Source organism: Rhinoraja longicauda, chromosome 25, assembly GCF_053455715.1.
Source record: "Rhinoraja longicauda isolate Sanriku21f chromosome 25, sRhiLon1.1, whole genome shotgun sequence".
NCBI lineage: Eukaryota > Metazoa > Chordata > Chondrichthyes > Rajiformes > Arhynchobatidae > Rhinoraja > Rhinoraja longicauda.
In genome coordinates, this window is record NC_135977.1 from 22,565,583 (window position 1) to 22,584,988 (window position 19,406).

Here is a 19,406-nt window from a genome sequence, read left to right on the forward strand (position 1 = left end):
GGGTTTAAGAAACATTTGGACAGGTACATGGGTATGACAGGTTTAGAGGGATATGGGCCAAACGCAGGCAAGTGTGACTAGTGTAGATGGGGCATGGTGGTCGGCGTGGGGTTGTTGGTTGGCTTGGGCAAGTTGGGCCGAAAGGCCTGTGTCCATGTTATATGACTCCATGGCTCGCTGTGACTCTAACCTCTCCATTCATTACACTGTCACTTCGTCTTCAATTTTCCTTTCTTCTCTAAATTCTTTGAACATGAGATACCAAAGTCTACGAGGCTCTGGACCAGGGGCTGGTAAACATAAACAGTGTAGATAGGTATTCGAAGTAGGACCCTGGTAGGATAAATGCTTCTTGAATCTGAGGGGCAACTGTCACTCGGAGGCTGGTGGGTCTATGGGACGAGCTGACAGAGTGGCTTTGTCCAGCCCAACCCACCTTTTCCCTTTTCTACACTAAGAGACTTAACTATAAGCTGTGGTGAAGTTGAATTCTTGTCCAGTGGTTTAAAAAGCCAGTTGTTAATTTAATCTAATCTCATTGGTACTTCATATTGATGGGTATTTTTTTTCTTGTCTGTTCTTTGTGGCTCCTCTCCTAGGTCAAACTCAGGTTCATCTGATATATGCAGATGCACACCAGGGAGATAGTATGATTAAAAGGGAGCGGAAACCAGACTGATCTTGTTGATTCGGATATTAAGATTAAGACCTACTTTTCACCCAATTGTACGGATTGAAGATCCAGCCTAGTGCTTTCCTGGATTATGTTGCTCAGTTACCTGCTAGATAAATGCACTGAATTGATGGGTATTTACTTTCTACTGTACATATTTTGAGATAGAAATTGGCTGTTGTGATAATTTTTTTAACTCAATAATCAATAGTAATTTATAATGTTTTTCAGTATCAGTCAGCAGCAACTCCCTGCTACTGGTGTCCCAATAACGCAGCAACGATTTGATCACATGAGGGAACTGTTCGATGAGTATGTCAAATCACGAACGGTTCAGAACTGGAAGTTCTGGATTGTATCCTTTTGAATGCAGCAAGTTGACAGATTTTATGTTTCATGGGGTAGAATTGTAAATCACCCAAAATTGAGTAAACCATAAAAGAATAAAGATTTTTTTAGCAGAAGTTTCATCCTGAACAAAGAGTCTGTGACATTTTACATTGGTTTTACAGCATCTACTAAAACTACTCTCAGCTTTTGATCAAATTAATGATCATGTCATTATACCTTTCAAGCCATTTGTGATCTTAAAACAGCTTCTCAATAGAAGTTGTACTTTTAAGTGCACAACCTTAAAAGCTTTTGAATATTGGAAGATGTGTCTTTCCTTCACATGATTGAAAGCTGAAATTCCAAGGCTCATGGTTGTAGGGAGTCTAATGTTATATTAGTTTACTTGTGCCCTTTGGTACACTATCTAGTCTTACTCTGATGACTTATCTAGTCTGTCATCTTGACGTCAGCATTCAGCTCAGTAGTACAGATTTGCTTGAAACCTATCGCTGAATGCAAGAGCCTCCAGGTTGCTGCAGTTGTAATAGGGAAATACTGAATTCCTTGAAAGATTTTACGAGTTTCATAATGTTTTAATAGCCATATAGATTAAAACGTTTAATGACTAACATTAAAAAATGTGATCCTTAACTCACCAATCAGTTCAGCATAATCATTAAACCATTGTTTGACTCTTTTAATACTATGGTTACAAGCACAAGTTTAGATGATTTATGCAAGTCAACATTGTCCTGGGTGGATCAGCACTGTTCTCTACCTGTTCTTCGACCAAGTAAGTCAGTTAAGAGTTACGTAAACAAGGTTGACGTAAACTATGCCTTGATTTTTCTTGATCTGCGAATAGGAGATTTAAAAAAATCCAGGCATGGACTCATAAGGGGCACGAGTAATATGTGGATACCAGGTAACAACTGACAGGGTTGAAACATTTTGCCTTGACGTTCAACAGCATCATCCCAACTTGAATCTTCCTCCACGATTATCCTTGGGTAGAGAGCCATCATTCAACAGACATTGGCTGGCTCCCCAGCCTAAGATAATCAGGAAGGAAGATTCAACTTGAGATTACGCTATTGTCGAACATTTGTAGGAAGATTACGACCATAATAACACATTATAAACACATAATTGTTTAAAATATCACTGGATCTGAATGTAGAAATGAATTTTATTTCTTTTTAAAATTAATTAGTTAAATTACTAGAGTGAATTCAGTAATGAGTGTCTGGGGTGGTGGTTACACAGTGATTTGCTTTTTGAACATTGTGGAGCTGCGAGCATCTTAGCAAGTAGAGAGTATTTCATCATATTGGCTTGTGCCATGTGAATACTTCAATTTCTTTCATCAATTGTATTACATCAATGATCTTCCTTTCATCATTTGTCAAGAGTTAGGGATATTTATTGATGGGGCTGCAATGTTCAATTCCATTTGAACTCCCCTGCAAATGAAGTTGTTCATACCTGCATGCAGTGATTCAGGTACAGGTTTATAAATGCCATTTAAACTCATGCCACAAACATGCCTGACAGAGACCATCTCCAACAAGGATATCTAACCACCTTCCCTTGATATTCAATAGCATTACCATTGCTGGGATGCATTAACATTTTTTGACTCACAACTGGTTAGAGCTCTAGGACACCTTCCTACTTGCAGCATGAGTGGCAGTGTGGAAAACATTAACACATCGATCAGAAAGTCCTATTGACACATTTAAAACTTAAAATTTCCAACAAGTCGGAAGCTTTGGTGTTACATTTAGCATGTTCTGTTTTTTTCCATAAGAGCCTTTTGATCTTGCTATGTAAGTTATTATCAGAAAGTAGATAATCTTTCTCTCCACTTATTTCTGTTTACGTTGTTCATTTTACGGAAATTTGTAGTTACTTCGTGTCCTGCAAAGGAAATCTTGTATTGAATTGATGTTTGCATAAGCAGTTGAATGATTGTTGCAGGTTTGATAAATCAAAAATCTAATTTAAATTTCCCTTTATTTGATTTAGTGGTACTGAGCACACTTCGTCATCTAAGTACCACCACATCGATTCTGTCTGATCCAACACTGATGCCTGAACAAGCTATTCAAGCTGTCAATCAGATCAGTAAGAGCAGTGGGGAATCATAGCATCTACTCCCGATGGCATTTCCTGTGACATGTGGAAGTCTCATGGTTGAAGATAGTCCTTCTGGTGGAAAAGCACGGAAATGCTTTTCATCCCTCTCTTCCTCTTTGTGACTTTTGCACTTTAATTATGAAAGCTGTGATCTAGAAAGTTAGGCAACCTGAAGTTTACTACTGGGTCTTAAACACTTGTTCTTCATCAAGCCTTCTGATTTATTAATAAAACCAATAATTAACCACAAAAGATAAATTCTAAAATCAAGGGGAACTATTATTACCTTTAAGTGTCAATGCTGCATGCTAAATTTCCTGTGTGACGCATTGCAATTCCCAGTAGCACAAGCAATATTTAAGTTTTCAATGAAGAGCAGAGCTTCAGCCTGTCACTTGTAGTGTGTGGGGAAGGACGATGGCAGAAATGTGGAGTACATTATTAATGTATGCTGGCTGTTCTTAGCATTATTGGTTTTGAAGATTAAGGATAAGCTTAACTATTACTCTCTCATTAGTTTGCTTTCATACTCTGTGTTTGCATCAACATTTTGATTGCGAATACTTAGTTTAACTTTTAGCTTCAAAACTACAGTTTCTCGCAGCTCATTTTACTTTCTTTTTGTATTAACATGAGCGTAGGATTGCGTTCTCCTGATGAAGTAACAGAAGGTTTATCCATCAGTAATTTAACATCCCTCTTCTGTGCATTGGTCTCATGATCAAGAATAAAGTAATACTCAGGTACACACAAGTTGCATGGGCTATGAATAGTAATAAGATGTTGTTTGTAGTAAATGAAAGCCTCAAGTTATAAAATCAGTTCATGTAGTTCTTTGTAAATTGCTGTTAAAATTTAAGTGTAATTTATTTAAGGGAAGTCACCTCAAGGGTGATACATTTTGGATACTTCCAACAGCGTTTTTTTTTGTTTGAACTCCATTGCTTTAGTACTACCCATTTGATTTATTCTTTCCCAACAAGCTTTCTGAAAAACATGAAGATTGTACATTAAAAACCAAAGACAATACTTCGCTGGTGTAAAAGCAAATGTTTTTGCATTGGGTTTCCATTCTACAGTGAGCAGGCTTGAATAATATTAAATGGATAATGTTTATTAATACAGATCAGTGCATGGATTCACCTGTTATGTTGTGAGAAAGAAAAAGAAGCACATTTGTTAAAACATTTTCATTGTTGCCTCAAGAAAAAAAATCTTTCCTTTGCAGAAAATTAAATTGTTTTGTAAATGTTGTGACAGAAAGCATTAATTCTGTTGTAATTATATGGGGCTACTGAAAACCAGGTGATATTCAATGTAGATTCTGTAAACAATTTGTGCAAAATCTGATACTTGATTGGTGTACATAATTGTTTTGGGTTTCTAGTGCTACCTACAGATTGTTCTATTTAGAACCATGATGTATTAAAGCTTCATTTATATTTTATTAAATAAAATAGAAACCAATTCTACATTTGACCTTTCATTTCAGTGGTCATTTGATTGAATCTACATATACTTGCAGTGGATGCTGGATTATTCATGAAAGGTTTATGCTTTAAAATGTTTTGGTGCTTGCCTATAGTTTGCTCAGTCAAATGGTCTGTGGTGGTATTAAGTCTATAGAATAAGATGGTATTGGGGTTACTGAGTTAGCTACTGTTAGCTAAGTTATTTGCAGATTGCTGTATTGTGCTGGATGATTTCAGTCAAGGCAATGGTATGTTCGGGGTTTGGTTAGAAACAGTGAAAATCAACTTAATGGTCTTGAATGCTGCCCAGTTGCTACTTCTTTAAGGTATGAACATTGAGTGGCAATCAGGAGCACCCTGGCCACCAATGTGGACCATGAGCATTCATACACACGAGGAATGTCTTTGACATTTCCTCCATGGGTGAAAGGTTCTGACAGTCTACCCTATCTATACCTCTCATCATTTTATATACTTCTATCAGGTCTCCCCTCAGCCTCTGATGTTCCAGAGGAAACAATCGAAGTTTGCCAACCTCTCCTTATAGGTAATCCAGGCAGCATTCTGGTAAACCTCTTCAAATTGAATCATTTAATTTACATTGTCTTCCCAAATTCTTCCTGCCAAAATGAACCATGTCATACTTTACTGCATTAAATTGCACCTACTTTATGTTTGTCCACTAGTCTGTCTGTGTTCCCATGAAAGCTGTTTCTATCTGTCATGCTGGTGTTATTTGTGGACTTTGAAATGAACTCCCGTATACTGGCTTCAACAGGAGCCATTATCTCAAATTAACTGATGGGGGAATGCCATTGTATTCTGAGAAATAAGCATTCATCACATTTCTCCTTTCTGTCTCTGATCCAGTTTTGTATTGAAATGGCAATCACCCTGTTAAATCCATTGCTTTTCAAAGATGAATGGAAAGTGGAAAATTGCATGAAATGCCTACAATCTAGAAATAACTAGATAATGATATTTTACGGTAACTCTTCAAACATCCAGATATTTTTATCAACGGTTTAACCAACGTATGGCAAAGTTTATTCACATGTGAAATTTTTAGTATGTGATGTGACTCATATTAAAACTATATATTTTTTAATTAAAAAAAAGGTGCCTAGCTGTTTACAACGAATTCCACCTGGTTTCATGCTCAGTGAAAAATATCAATTGAAAGATCATTCTTTATTCTTGATTTTACTACATTTGTTTTCTGTAAAACATATTTTTGAATTCTAACAGCTGAGAAGCAAGCTATTTATCATATCATATCATATCATATATATACAGCCGGAAACAGGCCTTTTCGGCCCTCCAAGTCCGTGCCGCCCAGTGATCCCCGTACATTAACACTATCCTATACCCACTAGGGACAATTTTTACATTTACCCAGCCAATTAACCTACATACCTGTACGTCTTTGGAGTGTGGGAGGAAACCGAAGGTCTCGGAGAAAACCCACGCAGGTCACGGGGAGAACGTACAAACTCCTTACAGTGCAGCACCTGTAGTCAGGATCGAACCTGAGTCTCCGGCGCTGCATTCGCTGTAAAGCAGCAACTCTACCGCTGCGCTACCGTGCATTTGGTCCATTAGGTCTGTGGTAGCTCCTAAAAGAGCAGTCCTGTCCATCTCCAGCCCTGCTCCATTTGCACTGCCCAGCAATTGATTTCCTCTTAATTCCTTGCTGATGGCACCGATTATTTTTCTATACAATTATGGGCAATGAATTCCAGATCCTAATTATGTTTGTGTTTTAAAAAAATATTGCCTCGCCCGCCTTGTAGTTTATGCCCAGAGATTGAAATATGTCCCTGAGTCTCTGAAGTAGTCACCGAAGGAAAATGTTTCTCTCTCATTATTAACCTTATCTAAACCAGTCAGTATCCTTGCACTTCTATTTAATTTTTCCTCAACATTATTTTTACTTCATCGAAAATAACCCTGACCCTCTCCAAATAACCATATAACAGAAATCCCTCCATACCATCAACTGTTTTAGTATCTTTTTTCTGTACTTTCTCAAGGTTCGCCACACCTTTTGTAATGTCTGGCCATCTGAACTTATGCTACTAGTGGATATGTAAGGAACTGCAGATGCTGGAATCTTGCACAGAACGCAAAGTGCTGGAGTAACTCAGCAGTTCAGGCAGCAAGCATCTCTTGACAACATTGATAGGCGATGCTTCGAGTCAGGCCTCTTCTTCAGCCGAATGGTCTGCCCATAACCTCCAGAGATGCTGCCTGACACCCTGAGTTATTCCAGCACTTTGTGTACTGAGTAGTGTTTTGTGTGACTCCAGGTAACTTCCCAGATTTTCAGATGCCCGTACATTTTGCTAATCCCTCTCTACTCGCCTTCCATTTTCAATTATCTTTGTCCATGCACACAGTTTGTTCCTGCACATCCTTTGGAATTGTGCTGTTTCGTCCATATTGTCTCTCCTTATTCTCTTTGTCAAAGTGTACAAGTTCATACTTCACTGTATTAATTTTTATCTCTGCCTGATTTCCTTCTCACCATTCATCACCATTCCATGCCCTTCTTCAACTGCATATTTTGAATCTTTAACCTGTGGACCCATGTCCATATCAGTAATGTACGTCAGAAAACAAAAAGTGGTCCCAACGCTGACTCTCGGAAGAGAATACCACCATTTAACATCTTTCTGTCTGAAAACAATCATAGCCCAGAACTCTCAGTTTTCTCTTTCAAATTACTTTCCTTTCCTTGCTTATTCTGACTTTTTAACTCATGGGGTTTTAAAAATCTTGGTAGATGATATTCTTTTCCTTGATGAAGACTGAAACAAAGTACTTATTTAATATTCCACTGTACCACCCTTTGTGCGCCTTTCAGCATCTTTTCTATTGTCTTCATCACCCAGGGATCTCTGGCGTCAGTACATTTCTCTTTCCCCCTGGTGGGGAGTGAATGACACTTTCTGCTACAGTTTATTCTAGCCCAGTCCCATCTTGTCAAAGTTAGGATTTCTCCCTGCATTGTTGACTACCAATCTAAACCTTGTGGTCCAATGATCACTGTTCCTATGTGTTTTCCCACGTTTATCTGACTGACCGCACTCCCTGCAACTAGATCCAACAGCATTCCCATCACAAACTGCTGGAGGAACTCAATGAGTGAGGCAGCATCTGTGGAGGGAATGGACAGGGCGAAGAAGAGTCCCGAACTGAAATGGCGTCTGCCCATTCCCTCTACAAATGCCGCCTGACCAACTGAGTTCCTCCAGCACTGTGTTTTGCTCAAAATTCCAGCATCTGCAGCTTCTTGTGTCTCCAATTGGGTCAAGAACATACTAATCAAATGCAAGGTACATTGTTGCACGGAAGTACACAGAATCTACTGTGAAAAAACAAAGCACCTTAACATGTAAACTTGTGCCTCTTGCAGACCTCCTCTATTCTCCTTGACAGCCAAACTTTCACTTCCATTCTCCTGCTTGTGTTTTGCCAGCTTGCCTTGCATACATCAGTGTTATGTGTCTCAACTGCGCCTTAGTTTAGTTTAGGTTTATTATTGTCATGTGTACTGAGCTTCAGTGAAAAGCTTTGTTTTGCATGCTCTTCAATCAAAATCAGATAATGCAATACACAAATACAATCAAACCAAACACAAGTACAATAGGTAGAGCAAAGGGGAAGATATATAGTGCAGAATATAGTTCTCAGCATTGGACTGTCTATTGAACTGGTGCATTACAATGTCCGCAATGGGGTAGAGGTGAATCGGACAGTACCCCAGCTTATGGAAGGGCTGTTCAGAAGCCTGATTCCAGAGGGGAAGAAGCTGTTCTTGAGTCCGGTGGTGTGCATTTTCAAGCTTCTGTATCTTCTGCCCAACAGAAGTAGGGAGTTCAACATTACACTCAGTCCTTGGGTAAAGAGGCTTTTCCTGAATTCCTTTTTGAATATATTGATAACCTTTTAAAACCTCTTTGTTTTTCACTACATTTAGAAGTATTTCCACTACATACATCCATTATACATCGAGTAGCTTCTCTTGTCCGCACCTTAGCCTTTTTAAACGGAGGAAAAAAACCCAACCTGTTGAATCCTTTCTGTGGAGTCTTTTGATTTCCAATTTGCGAATATCTACACATTTCCCAGTGCCTATACATATTGTTTAGAAGAAAAGGTGACCATTGCAGTGCACAGCTTTTACAGGTTAAGAATAAATTAGCACAACTCATAGAGTCATACAGTATGGGAAAGGCCTTTGGCCAACACATTTGTGCTGATACTTGCACTTCTTCTTGAGTATGAGCTGATACTTGCACTAATCCCATTTTATTCTTCCGGCATTCCTATGGCCCAATCAACCACCTAACCTTTGGGATATGGGAGAAAACTGGTGCCCGGAGGAAACCCATGCATTTACAGGGAGAATGCGTATACCCCAACGAGACAGTATCAGAGATCAGTAACAAATCCATGTGGTGTAAAATCCAACTGTAGAATATCTTAAAAAAATTAAAATCTTGTCTCATTTCCCCATGTGTGCTTTATTTCTAAATTTGACATCTTAAATATATGTATATCATCTTTTACAATCGTGAGCAATATATCGTCTGCAATTATGACTAAATTAAGCAATAATTGACATCCTCAAATTCTGCAGAAGGAACTTGCTGATGGGAATGTAAAATGAACCTTTTGAGTTGCTGCTCTCAATTGCAATCTTTTATGCAATGTGATTGCTATTGACTTCCATTGAATGAGTTTTTTAAATCAATACGGGACATGAATGTTTTGCATAGTGTTTCTTCTACTGGTGTATGAACCGAGAACTGTAGAGATAAGTTTTTGAGAGATTATAAGTGATTATAATTTAAATATTAATTATTTTGCAAAATGAATGAATATCTGTGATGCTGCTTCTGCAAATTTGAATTATTGGAGACATCTCTCCCACAGTTTGTGTAGCCGATCCATTTTTATTGTGTTTGTTACATGGTGACTGAAACCTGGTTATGTATTGGCATAATTTTAATTCGCAGTTGAGTTTGAGTGTTGCAGGTCACATAAATTATAATTCTGACGCAGTTACCTGTTGTAACTATTTTGTTTGTATTTTATTTGCATAAACCTGAAGCACTTAAAGTGTAGTGCTAACTGTATGAAGTGTACCTGTACACGATCTGTGAAAATTGTTATTTTCATTGCAGGCCAGGATTATTAAATATATGAGCTCTTGATAATGTTTGAAATCAACTTGATTAATGAACCTATTTGTTTGAAATATGTTTCTTTTGACTTTTCAGTATTTTGAATAATGTTGTAAATAACACAAAGATAAAATGGTGCACATCTTGTCATTGAGTTAAGCTTGAAGCAGAGTGCAATTTATTTAAAGCCTAATTCATGGCCTAGTTGTGGCTAAATGGGTATCTATCTACTATCCACAGCATCTCAGTCAGATACAACGTTTCTGGTTTAATTCAACTGATTGTATCTGGTACAAAATCAGGTATCAATTTATAGAGTCATACAACTTGGAAACAGGCCCTTGAGCCCAATTTTTCCATGCCAACCAAAATGCCTCATCTTAGTCTCATTTGTCTGGGTTTGGCCCATATCCCTCTAAACCTTTCCTTTTCATGTGCCCATCCAAGTGCCTTTTAAATGTTGTCAGAGTACCTACCTCAACTATCTCCTCTGGCACCTCATTCCATATACCCACCACCCTCTAACTGGAAAACGTTGCCCCATGAGTTTAGTTTAGTGTAGAGATACAGCGCGGAAACAGGCCCTTCGGCCCACCGGGTCCGCGCTGACCAGCGATCCCTGCATAGTAACACTATCCTACACACACTAGGGACAATTTTTTCATTTACCAAGCCAATTAACCTACAAACTTATACGTCTTTGGAGTGTGAGAGGAAACCGAAGATCTTGGAGAAAACCCACACAGGTCACAGGGAGAGCGTACAAACTCCGTACAGACAGCACCCGGGTCTCCAGCACTCCATTCACTGTAAGGCAGCAATACCACTGTGCCATGCTGCCATGCTCATATTAAGTTTTGTACCTTTCATCTTTAAGCACATGTCATTTTTTAATTCCCTTACCCTGGATAAAAGCTCTGCATTCACCTTAACAATTGCCCTCATGATTTCATCTGGAAAATAAACTGAGGGCAGTAAGCTTGATCAATGGTACTTTATTGTCATGTACCCAAGTACAGTGAAATTCTTTTTTTTGCATATAGTTCAGGAAAAATGTTACAATGCAAAGGCACAGTCACACTTAAATACAAGAATAATAGATTATACTGAGGCACACAAGAGTCGCCACATTTCTGACACTATCTTGTATCCTTAAAGTTCAGAGTGTTTAAAAATGTAGAGTTTTATCTTGACCTTAAAGGCCGGTTGTCCTGGTGCAGGCAGGTGTTTAAAAATGGACAAGATAAACATTACGTTAACTTTTATCCCTCACCATTGAGATTGCAAGTCTCACACAATATGGCGTGGTGTGTATAGGATTGAGTTGGTCCTGACAAAGACTAAATAATCTTCGGTCTCGTGATTGAAGGGCAGGCGCTTGATTGAGGATTACAGGGCTCTTGCCATCACTCTGACTGCACACTTAACATCTTAAGCAACCGTCAGGAGAAACCTGATATTGAATAATAAAAGCTGCAAGCTATTGTTGCTAATGTCTGCAATGAGCAGCTTAAGGATGAAATGCAAGTGATGGCAAAATTAAATTGTGAGTGTTCACTTGAAGACGGAAAAAAATGATTGCTTCTATAATGAAAAGGAATTTCGGCAATATGATATTCTGGCAACAGTGAGCAAGTTGGGACAATTTCAAACTGGGGGGGAAAAAAACTCATGAAGAATTTGAATCAATACTGAATCAGGATCCGTCTTAAACATCAAACATGAGGGTGACCTTCAAGGAAAGATATTCTTTAGATGATGTGTTCAGAGGGTGAAATGCATGCAAGGTTACACCTCCCACATGTGGAGAGATGTTTCTCTGGTTTTATTACAAGAGGAAACTACTGTTTTCCCCCTAGTTTCCATCCCTTTCCATGATTTGACAGGGAGATGTAGAAAATGTGGTGATCAGGCAATGTCAATACAGAGAGAAAAAACTTAAATATTACAGATGGATATCCTCCATCTGAACTGGACAGTTCCAATACAACAAAGAAATCAAATTTATCATTGAGTTGTGTCTATGTTGGACCTCGTTAGAAGAGACTCGAGTGTTTTATTGTCATACCTACCAAAACAGAACAATGACATTCATATTTGCAGCAGCAGAGCAGGTTTGTAAACACAGTACTCAATAGATAATTTAATAAACAACAAAAAAGTTCAATAAATAGATGCATTAAAAAAAAAAGCAATATTGTGCAAAAAAAAAAGCCCCAAATCCGTAGGTTAATCAAGTCAGTTCTGAGTTGATTTGGAGTTCATAGTGTTTGACAACCTGATGTTTCTTAGGAAGAAGCTATTCCTGAACCTGGACACTACAGTTTTCAGGTTCCTGTACCATCTTTCTGATGCAGGTTTGAATTGAGAGCGTGGCCATGGTGGCGCGGGTCCTTGATCTTGGAGCCTTCATGAGGCAGCGCCACCTGTAGAAGACCTGCAGTGTCCATCTATGACTTCAATTTATTCCCATTGATCCTAGGCCTGCTCGGAGCAATCCCATTGCCGATGAGAAAATTAATGGAACAAGAAATGCCGCTGACCTCCCAAAAAAACAAATGCTTTCAAGGGTTCTCAGTGTTTTTTAGTTCATGTAAAGAGAGCATTCCGTAAACTGAGTTCAATTTAGAGAAATACTTAAACTAGTCTTTAACGATGTATTATAATGACATTATTCTTTGCAGCTGGGGCTGTAGTTCCTTAGAATGTTAAGCCAGTTTGTTGCCATAGGATAGAGGAACCTGAAGCTTGTGAAAAATACAGCTACATGGTGAGAAAATGCCGATTTCTTTTTTTTGTTGTTGCAAGCATTGTATCTTCTGAAGTGCAAGATAATGTTCTGGAGAACCTCCTCTTAAATGAGTGTGGGCAAAGCCCATAATTTCTGGACACCAGGCAATTTGTAGAGATCTTTGCTGGTAAAAGAGGTAACTATCTTCCTATGAAGATTTTGGAAACGTACAGAGCCATGTAACATGGTGCTGGAAATGCTCACTTCATTTTGCTCTCCACAGCTGCTGTTGGTCTTGCTGAATGTTTCCAACATTTTCTGTTTTTATTTCAGATTTATTTAAAGCACTAGCAGATGTGAGATCACCTTTAAGTGGTTGATATTGTGCAGTCCTTGCTTTACTAGCCCAGTGCAGACACAAATGTGGTTGAGGCACAAGAAACTAGAGGTGCTGGAATCTTGAGCAAAATACAAATTGCTGGTGGAACTCAGTGGGTCAGGCAGCATCTGTGGAGGGGATGGATGGATGAATAATGTTTTGGGTTGGAACACTTCTTCAGACTGATTGAATGTGTTTGAATTAGTCTTTGATGCATTTGAATTTTCCTGTATAAATGAAGCCATCAGCTCTAAATGGAATATTACGGAAAATAACAGTTCATTTGGTCAAATGATGCAGATTCCATAATGAAAGCATTGAATCCGTAACACCACATTTCTGTAGCGTGAAAATACTTGCACATGGAGCAGTAACTGTTAATGTCGAAACGAAGAACTGCAGGTGCTGGTTTATATCACAGTTAGACAAAAAGTGCTGGAGCAACTCAGCAGGCAGGCAGCATCTCTGGGGGGAAATGGATTGGTGATGTTTTGGATTAGGACCCTTGTTCAGACTGAAAGTTGGTGGGGGTGGGGGTGGGGGTGGGGGGGGGGGGGGGGGGGAAAGAACTGGAGGCAAGAAAAGACCAAAGACAGATCAGGGCTAATAACAGATGACCTCAGGCAGGGCGGTGTCCTGAGTCCATTAGATGGGAGTGTAGATTCCAGTTTTGCAGATCAGACTTTGAAAGAAATTTGCCATCAAGGCCCAGGGGAATAAATATAGTCTCAACATTAATTTAAAATAGTAAAATTAGCTGTATGTGTTTAAGTACATTGACACTGTGTGAATTTAATAGGTTTGACCGATTGGGCACCCACTTTACCAAGTGAAAACAATTCATTTAAAGTGACTTTTTCTTTTCCTTATCTCCTTTCTAAACTGACCATGAACAATATGTTGGCTCAGGAGCTGGTTGTGTTATGTGATCCACCTGTCATCAGAACCGTGATGGAAAACTACATGCCTTTCTGACCAGAGTTGAAAATAATATGAAGTTTGTTTCTTGAGCAGAGTGTAACATAACTTGCTGGCTTTTGTACATATGCCTTTTATTTTTAAGCTTTTAATGATTGCATTGTTAATGTGCTCTGCCATTTTCAATGATTTCTTGACTGTTGTTTTATTTTCTGGGGTTGGCAGTCAGAATACTAACACCATCTGTTCACGATGTCACGTGTCGGACCTTGTGGTTTTCACTAGAAGTGAACTCTGCCATTTTCATTGTAAATCCTTCACCACATCTCATGTTGCCATTTGCTTCTACTTCAGAAAATAACCTAAAAGTAAAACTTGGCCTGTCGCCATCACTTGTCAATGGTAAGAAATCTCTTTGTCGTCTTTGTTAGCAGAGGGTGGAAACCCACCAGCCAAAAATCTATTCATGTTTTCATGTGCCCAACCTGAATAGTTGAGATGTGGCTCGATTGTTTATATGATGTGGCTGATTGGTACGTTTTCACTATATCTGTAGGGGCACGGGTTGATTGATGTAACAGCCAACCAAGACTCTCACTCAGTTGGACAGAGTTGGCAGCCCTGACCTGCTGCCGAGCTGTAACTGGATTGTTTCATCTTCTCAAACCTGCCACACTTCAAGCGTGAAAGGGCGAATAAGGTCCCTGAAGATTTGTGATACTGGCCCTGGAGAACACATGTTAAAGTGTGCAGTGTGACCTCGGGCAGAAAGAGTGCATGGACATTGTTGGCAGCCTGTTCCACTGCTGCTGTGTAGCTACGGGGGCAAAGTATGTCCATGTGCCAATGAAAGACATGTAGACCAGGGGATGCAGGTGGCAATCACTAGGCTCCAACATTCTCCCATTTGCTGTGTTTTTCCTTGCCTAGTTGCACCTGTGCGTGAAGTAGTTCATGGTGGTGGATGTCATCGTCCTCTGCTTCCATCAGGCTTGAAAGCTCACACCACCAGACTTGGGAACAGCTTCTTCCCCTCTGTTATCAGGCTTAAGAATGGTCCTTCCATAAGCTAGGGTACAATCTCATTTACCTCTATAGCATTGCGGTGATTGGACTTTATCTGTGGAACTGATGTGCTACAATGCTGAGAACTATGTCCTGCACTCTGTATCTTCCCCTTTGTCTACCTATTGTACTTCAGTTTGGCTTGATTGTATTTACGCGCAGTACTATTGGATCTGATTGGATAGCATGCAAAACAGCTTTTCATTGTACCTGGGTACACATGCCAATAATAAACCTAAATCTTCCAATCGCTATTTTCCTGCCACTGATCAGACCGTCTATATTTTCATTCACTCTTGAGCTGTCCTTGCTGCCATCTCATCTGAAAACTATTCCATCTGCATTTAAATCTAATTACAAAGAATAAATGACTGAAGACAAGTCCAGTGGAATGGTATTAGTAACAGCCCCTAAAACACCATCAAATATTGCCCTTTGTAACTTGTTCTAACGCTAATTTTGGATCCAATATGCCACTTTTAAAAGTCACTTGGACAGGGTACATGGATAGGAAAAGTTTAGAGGGATATGGACCAAATGCAGTTAAATGGAATTAGCTTAGGTGGGGCATCTTGGCTGGCAAGTTGAGCTGAAGGGCATGTTTCTGTGCTCGATGACTATGAACGCTTCCTTGGATTCCGAGGCCTACTTTTCTGACCAGCTGGCTACTTAAAGACCTTGTTCAAAGACTTGCTTAAAATCCATGCAAGGCATATCAAATGTGGGGCGATTCATGAAATTTCACAGGAAGTTTAATAAAGATGTTCACAATTAGGTAGTTTTGATAAAGTAATTAAGGAGGATCAACAAATGGAAGAAGTAAATTGATGGTTATTAGGTGCAATTCCACAGGAGAAGTGAGAACCTTTTTTAAATTAATAATGTTCTCCACCTAAAAAAATATGCAGGTTGAAGAGTGACTTTTGAAAGGTAAGTAATTGGACCTTTACCAAAAGGAAAACTAAAGAGTACGAGGACGCAGCAGGGGTGTGAAAATAATTGGAGGGTCCTTTTCAAAAAGCTGACCATCACCATAATCTTCGACCTGAAAATATTAGCAGGTTCTGTTTGCACAGATGCCGTCTGATCTGGGATTTTCCAGTATTTTCTGTTTTTAGACTCATTGAGTTATACAGCACGGACATAGGCTCTTTGGCCCATCATGTCCATGCTGGCCAAGCTGGCATATTGGGCTGGCCATTTGCCTGCGTATGGCCCAAAGCGCTGTAAACCCTTCCTACCCTTACATCTATCCAAATATCTTTAAAAAACATCATTGTACCCACTTCTTTAGCTTTCTCCAGCAGCTCATTCCAGATACGGACTACTGTCTGAGTGAAAAGTTGCCCCTGTGGTCCCTCCTAAATCTCACCCTTCTCGCATCAAGCGCATGCCCTCTAGTTTTAGAATTCTCAACCCAGGGAAAAAGACGGTGAGTGTTCACCTTATCCACTCATGATCTTGCACACCTCATTAACTCTGCCTCCCAACACCCCCCAGAAAAAAGTCCCCGTTTATCCAACCCCTCCCTGGAACAAGCCCAGTGAACAACCCGGTGAATCTCTTCTGCACCCTTTCCAACTTACTGACATCCTTCCTGTAGCTGGGCGACCAGAACTGCACACAGTAGTCAAAGTGTGGTCTCACCAAAGACTTGTACAGCTGCATCATGGTGTCCCAACTTCTTCCCAATGAAGGAAACTGACATTTATTACTGAATCTTTTTAATTTCCAATGATCATATGTTACATAACTTGTGCTACTTGACACTGCATGTCTCAGGGGAAACTCCAATGTGTAGCTCCTTCCAATCTAATGGGTGTGTGATTAGAAAGTTGCCTGACTGAACTCTTAGTAGGGGGAAGACCTTGATTTTGGAATTCCATTCTGCCTCATTCATCTTAACGTAGTCATGCATGACCAGTTCTTTCCCCTGCCACATATTCCTTTGAATAAGATTATAGTTTTCGAAGAAGCAGATGCAGATAACATAAATTCTACAAAAATGTTCTTCAAAATGGTGATAAGCTCCAATGGTGATAACCTCCAGATTCTCTGGTTTTCTTGAAGACGTGCAAGTTAGTGGGTCAATTGGTCTCTGTAAATTGCCCCTAGTGGGTGGATGCAAAATTGGGATAAGGTAGAACTAGTGTGAACAGGTGAGTGATGGTCGGCATGTACTCGGTGGGCTGAAGGGCTTGTTTCTATGCTGTGCTGTGTCTCCAAACTAAACAAAACTGGATGTTGTAAAATTATTAAGAATTTTTACGTTTTGAAACGGAATATTTGACAGCAGTTGCTTTTGGTTTATAATTGCACGTAGAAACAGAAACATAGAAAATAGATGCACGAGTAGGTCATTCGGCCCTTCGAGCCAGCACCGCCATTCACTATGATCATGGCTGATCATCCAAAATCAGTACCCCGTTCCGGCTTTTATCCCCATATCCCTTGATTCCCTTAGCCCGAAGAGTTAAATCTAACTCTTGAAAACATCCAGTGAATTAACCTCCACTGCCTTCTGTGGCAGAGAATTCCACAGATTCACAATTCTCTGGGTGAAAAAGTTTTTCCTCCTCTCAGTCCTAAATGGCCTACCCCTTATTCTTAAACTGTGATCCCTGGTTCTGGACTCCCCCAACATCGGGAACATGTTTCCTGCATCTAGCGTGTCCAATCCTCTAAGAATTTTATATGTTTTTATAAGATCTCCTCTCATCCTTCTAAATTCCAACGAATACAAGCCCAGTCGACCCATTCTTTCATCATATGTAAGTTCCGCCATCCCGGGAATTAACCTGGTGAACCTCCACTGCACTCCCTCAATAGCAATAATGTCCTTCCTCAAATTAGGAGACCAAAATTGCACACAATACTCCAGGTGCCGTCTCACCAGGGCCCTGTATAACTGTAGTAGGACCTCCCTTGCTCCTAAACTCAAATCCTCTCACAATCACGTGTGCTGTGATACAGTGAAAAACTTTGCATGCTATCCAGACGAATCTCACCTTGCATGAGTACAATCAAGCCATGGCGACTACAACAGGTAGTGCAAAGGGGAAAATATCAGAGAGCAGAATGTAGTGTTACAGTATTATTACATTGCAGTTCCAGGCAAAATGCAGATAAAAGAAGTACAAAACCCCTAGCTTACGAAAGTGCCGTTAACATTAAGTCTGATGACGGGTAAGAAGCTGTCGCTGAATCTGGTGGCATGTGTTTTCTAGCTTTTATATCTCTGTCCGATGAGAGGGGACGACCGGGATGTAAATGATCTTTGATTATGTTGACTGTTTTCCTAAGGCAGCATCGTATAGATGGAATTGATAAAGGGGTTTGCGTGATGGACTGGGCTACATCTGTAAATCTGTGCGTTTTCTTGCAGTCTTGGGGAGAGCAGAAACCAGACCAAGTTATGATGCTTCTCAATACGATGTTTTCTACGGTGCATCTGTAAAAGTTGATAAGAATCGTTGGAGGCTGACCAAACACCTAGGAACTTGAAGATCTCGAACATCTCCACTTCAGCACCTTTGATGATTAGGGTGTGTCCCCCACCACATTTCCTGAAGTAAATAACCATCCTCATCTTGCTGATCTTGGGGGAGAGGTTGTAGCCTTGACACCATGTTACTAAGCTCTCTCCTTCCTGTACTCCGTGACATCGTTGTTTGAGATCCAGCCCATGACGATGGTATCATATGTAAACGTGTAAATGGAGTTAGAGGAGAATTTGGCCGCACTGTCATGGGTATCTAGGGAGTATAGTACGGGCCTGAGAACGCAACCTGGTGGGGCACTGCGGTTGAGAAATGTCGTATTCTTACTGATTTGTGGAAGTTGAGGATCCAGTGGCAGAGGGAGGTGCTGACTCCTGGATCGAGGGGTTTGGAGACGAGTTTGGTTGGGATGGTAGTGCTGATGGCAGAATTATTGTTAATAAATAGGCATTGGATGCAGGTGTTCCCGAGAGGCTGGAGTTAATGTGCCCTATGACCTGTCTCTTGAAGCACTTCAGAATGGTGGATATCAGAGCCACTGGACGCAGTAGTCATTAAGACTCGTTACCTTGATTTTCCTTGGCACTGGGATGTGGTGGTCGTCTTAAAGCAGGTGGGAACCTTGGACTAGAGTAGGGAGAGGTTAAAGATGTTCGCAATAGGGCCGCAGCGGTAGAGTTGCTGCTTTACAGTGTTTGCAGTGCCGGAGACCCGGGTTCCATCTCGACTACGCATGCTGTCTGTACGGAGTTTGTACGTTCTCCCCGTGACCTGCATGGGATTTCTCCGAGATCTTCGGTTTCCCCCCACACTCCAAAGATGTACAGGTTTGTAGGTTAATTGGCTTGGTGTAAATGTAAAATTGTAACTTGTCCCTAGTGTGTGTAGGATAGTGTTAATGTGCGGGGATCGCTGGTCGGCGCGGACTCGGTGGACTGAAGGGCCTGTTTCCACGCTGTATCTCTAAACTAAACTAAACTAGATATCCCTGCCAGTTGTCGATA

General features: G+C 40.2%; 1 protein-coding gene across 1 annotated transcript in view; it reads left to right on the forward strand.

Annotated features, from left to right (window-relative positions):
• mlxip (MLX interacting protein) overlaps positions 1-9,828 on the forward strand; it is a 72,847-nt gene extending 63,019 nt beyond the window's left edge. Inside the window, exons 15-17 of the mRNA XM_078421669.1 lie at positions 905-1,028; positions 1,670-1,799; positions 3,035-9,828. Coding sequence (XP_078277795.1) covers positions 905-1,028; positions 1,670-1,799; positions 3,035-3,156 — 376 coding nt within the window. The 3' untranslated portion in view covers positions 3,157-9,828. The remainder of the gene's footprint in view (positions 1-904; positions 1,029-1,669; positions 1,800-3,034) is intronic.
• Positions 9,829-19,406: the final 9,578 nt, after the last annotated feature.